The 6000-nt window shown below is 29.8% G+C and overlaps 1 protein-coding gene across 1 annotated transcript; it reads right to left on the bottom strand.

Moving 5' to 3' along the window:
- Nucleotides 1-4124: 4124 nt before the first annotated feature.
- On the bottom strand, nucleotides 4125-4557 carry LOC106334265 (defensin-like protein 287). The gene is made up of 2 exons (XM_013772568.1): nucleotides 4436-4557; nucleotides 4125-4349 (listed from the first exon to the last, which is right to left on the bottom strand). Exons 1-2 carry the CDS (start codon nucleotides 4494-4496, stop codon nucleotides 4162-4164), a joined length of 249 nt encoding a protein of 82 aa, XP_013628022.1. The 5' UTR covers nucleotides 4497-4557; the 3' UTR covers nucleotides 4125-4161.
- Between the last annotated feature and the right edge of the window lie 1443 nt (nucleotides 4558-6000).

Raw genomic sequence — 6000 nt, 5'->3', positions numbered from 1 at the left:
TTTCCTCGGAATTCCGTCGGAAAATTCCGAGGGATTTCCGACGAAAGAAGAAATTCCGAGGAATTATTTCCGACGACTTGTTTCGTCGGTATGTCGTCGGAATAACGGTATTCCGACGAAATTCCGACGATTTTTTCCCTCAGAATCTTTGCTGTTTTCTTGTAGTGGTGGGTTATGCTAAGGTCTCTAATCTTTATTGATCGTAATGGGCTTGTAGCTCATAAGTTTGTGTTTTAAATGGAGTGTTTATGTATGTTAAGACATTTAAAGGTGTTACGGAGTAGGCATGGGCATTCGGGGTCCCAATCGGGTTTCGGTTTTGTCCAATCGAGTCTTGGTTTTTTGGGTTTATCAAAATCAGTCCCATTCGGATTATATGAAAGTTCGGTTCAGGACCGGTTCGGGTTCTATTGGGTTCGCTTTGGAGTTAGTAAATCTTCAAAGAACCGGTACAATCCGATGTACTTTCGGGTTCGGGTCCCAATCGGTTCTTCGGTTTTAAAGTAATTGATTTATACCTATTTTGTAACTAAAACATAAGTAAAATCGGTACTTCGGTTTTAAAGTACCTTATTTGTGCCTATTTTGTAACCAAAACATAAGTAAAATCGATTCAAAACAAATAAAAAAAATATCAAACGTGATCATTCAAAATCAAACAAAAGGTATACATAGTTATTGATAGAAAGAAAACCAAATAAATGAAAGCATAAAACGAAAACCAAATTCTCATGAATGAAAAAAACATATTCAATGAAAACAAAACTAAAATCTAAAAATTTCAAGTCTCAACTGCCACCTTCAACCATCATCCTTCATGTAATAGAAAATTATTTTAGATGTTTAATAATATCTTAATGTATCTTGGATACATATTAGGAACTGAGATCATGTTTGGTACACGTTCTTTTTTGAAATTTTGAATGTTTCGCGTTCTATCGGATATCCATTTAAGTTCGGGTTCGGTTCAGATAATACTCATAACCCGAAATACCATAAACAAGATTCATTCGGTATTTATGTCGGGTTCGGATCGGTTCGGATTCATTTTTATCGGATCGGATTTGATTCGGATTTTCGGGTTCGGTTTATTTGCCAAGCCCTATTACAGAGTCGTAGCTGTTCGAGCTAGTTTTGTGTGATGTCCTCTGGTGCAGTTTTTAAGGATTTGTCCCAGAGATGAAGTGACATGTAGTTAATTGGGTGTACATAAACAGTGGTTTCTAGGATGTCAGGGTTGCTAATGCTGCTGGGGAAGGGGTGGTTTAGAGACCAAGCCCGAAGGAGCTTAGGGACGTATGCGTGATTTAGTGTGGATGTATAACTCTCGTGATGTTATTGTGGGGTCTCTTTTCTGTATGTGTATAAGTGTTATTTGATTTACACTGGATGTAAAAAATTGTTCGACGATTGGCGGAAGAATTCAAGAGTTGTTTCACGTGCAGGACAGTCCATCTCAGATGAACCACATGATTCACTCAAAAATTAGATTTACGGTTTAATCTAACATATCAAGCAAGTAATCAATTTGATGTGATTTGAAAGCGAAAATGTGTTTATTATTGATCCAGGATGACGATACAACAAAGGTAAATAGAAAGTATCTGCTTATAAGCAAGTGTGGGTACAATGTAGCATCGATGTATGAGAGCTTGCATTATTTTCTCTTTTCTCTTTTGCTTTTTATTATGGACAAAACTTAGATTCACCATCCCCTACGGTGAACTTTTAAATTCATTCCCTCTCTTACGACTAATCAAAATACCACCTAGATAATTAATAAAAAATATTAAATTTTATTTCAGAAAATTTAAAATAGTTGAAAAAAGAATGATACCTAACAAAACTCTAAATCCTAAATTATAAACCCTAAATCTAAATCTAACCCCTAAATACTAAACCCAAACCCTATACCCTAAACCCAAAAAGTAAACCCTAAATCCAAACCCTATACTATAAACCCAAATCCTAAACCTTAAACTCAAACTGTAAATCCAAATCATATACCATAAACCCAAACCATAAACTCTAAACTCAAACTCAAATCTTAGATCCTAAACTAAACTGTAAACCTTAAACTCAAATTCAAACCTTTTGGATTTAGGGTTTACGGTTGGAGTTTAGGATCTAGGATTCAAATTTAGGATATAGGGTTTGGGTTTATGGTTTAGGTTTAGGGTTTAAGATTTGAGTTTAGGGTATAGGGTATAGGGTTTGGGTTTAGGATTTAGGGTTTAGAGTTTTGGTTTAAGATTTAGGGTTTAGAGTTTGGATTTAGGATTTAGGGTTTATTATTTTGTTAGTGGCATCATTTTTTTTTCAATTATTTTTGATTTTTTTTTAAAAGTAATATTTTTATTAATAATCTATCTGGCACTTTGATTGGTTATAAGAGGAACTAGATCCCGCGGATATGAATTTTCAATTTTTAATTATTTATTTTATTAAATGATGTATTTGTAAAATTCATTCATATTATATTCATTAAGAAAATATTTTTTTTTGCATTTTAAACTATCTATTTTTTTACGAATGTGTGATATCATATAAAAAAAAATGAGTATACATAATTAATTAGATAATTGTAAAAACATAAATTTTTCTTTCGTTTGCGATATCATATAAATAATGATCCGCCCAGTTAACAAAAATCATGATTTTTTTATGTGTAATATTTTTTTATTTTGACCATTACCTTAAAACTATATTAAATTTTACATATTTTAATTAGAATATTTTTAATATCTTTACCTTTTTATTTGAAATGCAACTCAATATTTTTTNNAATTTAGCAAATGACAAATGAGTTATGAGAAAATAATACCATATAATTTTTAAAAACATAGCTATTCTTAAATATTTTTTGAATAAATAAATATTTTTTTTAATTTAATCAACTGAAAATAATATCCGTACAATTGTGTGAGTCTTATTCTAGTTTTATTGATGCATGTTATATATTAGTGTTGTATGTTTTAGGTAACATTTTAATGATGCACATTTTTTAAAATCTCCATTATTAAAATTTTGCACGTAAGAATAACTCATGAGTTTTTTTTGTTGATTAAATGACATTATGTCCAAATTTATTTAAGGATATTTCATTAAGTTAACTGAAAAAGACAAACAATAAAATAGGAAATTTAAATTCATTTAAGCATAATTCATTAATGTAACTGAAAAGACAAGTAATAAATTAGGCAGTTTTATTCGTTTTATGATATTTCATAAAAGACAAACAAAAAAAATGGAGTTTAATTAGTGAAGTAATAATATTTTCAAATGGGTACTTCTCTTTTAATAATATAGATGGTGAATTTTGTCCTCTTATTATTATTACTCCTCTGTTTTTGTTAGATGATGCTGTGCACAAACATTATGAAAGTATTTTAAAACATTTTCTTTATAAAATATTATTAGATATCAACATAGCCACAATCTAACCAGAAATATTAAGAGTCATATAATATAAAAGTATTTAATTTAACCTAGAAAACTAAAAACATCATCTAATTAAAAACAAAATAATTTTTTTAGCATACACTAATAAAAAAATGGAGGGAGTATTATTTTTTGTTGACACATGTAAAAAGGGTGGTATTTAGTTTACAAACCAAACAATTTAAACATTTTGCAAAGAAGTGAAAGCCCATATAAAAAAGTAGATAAAGTTAACTCAACAATACACCATATATTATACATGGGTAGCCAGCCGGGAATGCAACGAACGGTGCCGAAGATTTACAAATTTCTTAGGCCATGATTAACAACTGTCTCTTAGCTAGCGTTTTTAACTTTGGATAATAGACGGTTCTTAGCTTTTAACTAAAAAAGCTAAGACATGTCTCTTAAATAAGAGATATAAGAGATGTTTCTTAATCGAAAAGTGTAAAAAAAATAAATCAAATCATGAATTAAGAACCCAAAATAATAAACCGAGGTTAATCATGATCTTAGAACCACCATCAATCTGAACTTAAAAAATCACCACGCTTCTTCCACATGCAAATAGCGAATAAGCTTCTTTCTCTTTAAATGATATGTAATAGAGAAAAAATATAAATAAATAAACTCAATTTAGACCAAAATTATATTTTTATTTAAATTACTATTTTGCATTACAAATAAAATGATAGTTTACATAGGAAATTAATTAGTTAATCAAGATCCTAATGGAGAAACCGTTGGATTCGCGATTTCTTCTTTGAAACCATGACATTTACATTTTCCATTATCGCATCGGCAATCAACACAAGCCTGGCAAGCAATGTTTGTTAAGCATTCTGATTTCTGTTTGCATTTGAATGAGATTATGATTTCTTTCTTACCCTCCACCACAAAATGTGAAACTGCAAAAAATGAAGAAAATTTATATAAATAATTTATTGTAGCAGGCAATGAGTAAAATTTAATTTGAGGAAAAGAAACCCAATACAATATGCAGTGAAAACAATTGCTGCCAAGAATACTGCAATAGTTACGCGAGGATTGTTCATATTTTCTGAGTTGTGAAACAATTTCTTGTGTAGTTTGTTCAAAACGGTGTTAGTGAGGAAGATTTTTGTTTAATGATGTACACTACATACAATTATAGGGGGTATAAATAGGAGCATGATGGGTCAAAAAGTTACTTTGTTGCCTAAAACGTTTTAATTGTTTTGACTTTTTAAAAATAGTCAATATAATTAATAGTATGTTATAAAATTGAAAATATCTTAAATTTGGTAATATTTAGAGAATAAGCGCAAGCAACAAATTTATTCATTACTCATATCCTTGACTTCAAATTAAAAGGATAGCATCTAATATTTAACGAAAATAATAATTAAATGCAGCGAAGATCTAGACTTTAGTATAGAAGATATTGCATAAGTCAAAACAAAAATAAGGACCAAATTAATTAGATACTCCTTTTTACTTTACTGCAGATCTTTATTTTATTTTATCAAAAATATTTAATATTATAGAAAATAAATTAAACTTAGCAAAAGAATCTAATTTTACAGCACACAAATGCTATATAGATAGAACCTTGGAAAATTGCCACAAATACTAAATTCATAATACCATTTTTCATGTTTACAATAATCATTTTTAATTTCACTTTTAGTGAATGATAATATTTATACCCCTAAGGTTAATTAATTAATCTAGACTTTCATGTTTCAAACATAATTTTCGATTTTTAAAAAGAAACTTTGAAAAAAAAAAATCGGAAAAAAGTTCAAAAATTTTTTTTTATAAAAAAGTTCGAATTTGAAAAAAGTATAATTCAGAAACATAAAAAAATAATTATTTATTATATATATAGATAACAAAAATATAAAAATCTTTTGCCACTTAGTTAAAAAAATATTTTTGAAAATAGTAAACATGAAATTCCATTAGAATCTTGGAAAAAATTAGCTTTGGTTTCATAGCAACACGGAGGAATCTGTAACAAGACTATTAATTTACGTATGTGGGCTCTATGATGGAAGCATAAATCTTCTACGATTCCACAAACAAGATGTTGATGCGGCCAAGGAGTGGGTCAAAGGCTGGTATAGTCTAGCCAAATGAGCTGGCTGGTTGAGGATCATAAGTTGGACAATGGATGGTGATATGTGATTGAATCTCTCTATCAGTGGTTTCGATTGAGTATCTCAATCAGTGGTGGACAATGCCTGCTTCAGGCACAAACAATTCTAATGTTTAAAAGTAGTCAGCTGACTCAGCTCATCATATGCTCAGTCAATCCGCTGGATCATGACATGAAGTTATTTTGTTCTTCATGTATATGCATCAAACATATCTATTGATGGAGTTATGGGAATATCTAAAAATCGTCATGCTTCTACTCCCTTACAACAAAACCTTTGCGTATGATGAGCACTATGGCTGGCTATGTGAACCTATCAATCTCAGTGGCAAGCATAAGGGAGTAGTTGACAAAAAAAAAAAAAAAGCATAAGGGAGTTTCAAGAAGTATTGTCGAGCTATGCATTGCTGGATCTACCG

The sequence above is a fragment of the Brassica oleracea genome, chromosome C3 (assembly GCF_000695525.1).
Source record: "Brassica oleracea var. oleracea cultivar TO1000 chromosome C3, BOL, whole genome shotgun sequence".
NCBI lineage: Eukaryota > Viridiplantae > Streptophyta > Magnoliopsida > Brassicales > Brassicaceae > Brassica > Brassica oleracea.
The sequence above is the reverse complement of the archived record's forward strand: the minus strand, read 5'-3'. Positions and strand labels throughout refer to the sequence as shown.

Bases quoted from the DNA above. Each gene is read 5' to 3' on its own strand.
- LOC106334265 (XM_013772568.1), bottom strand. From the start codon at position 4,496: ATGAACAATCCTCGCGTAACTATTGCAGTATTCTTGGCAGCAATTGTT. The intron at 4,350-4,435 runs GTATTGGGTTTC...CATTTTTTGCAG, and splicing joins AATTGTTTTCACTGCATATT to TTTCACATTTTGTGGTGGAG.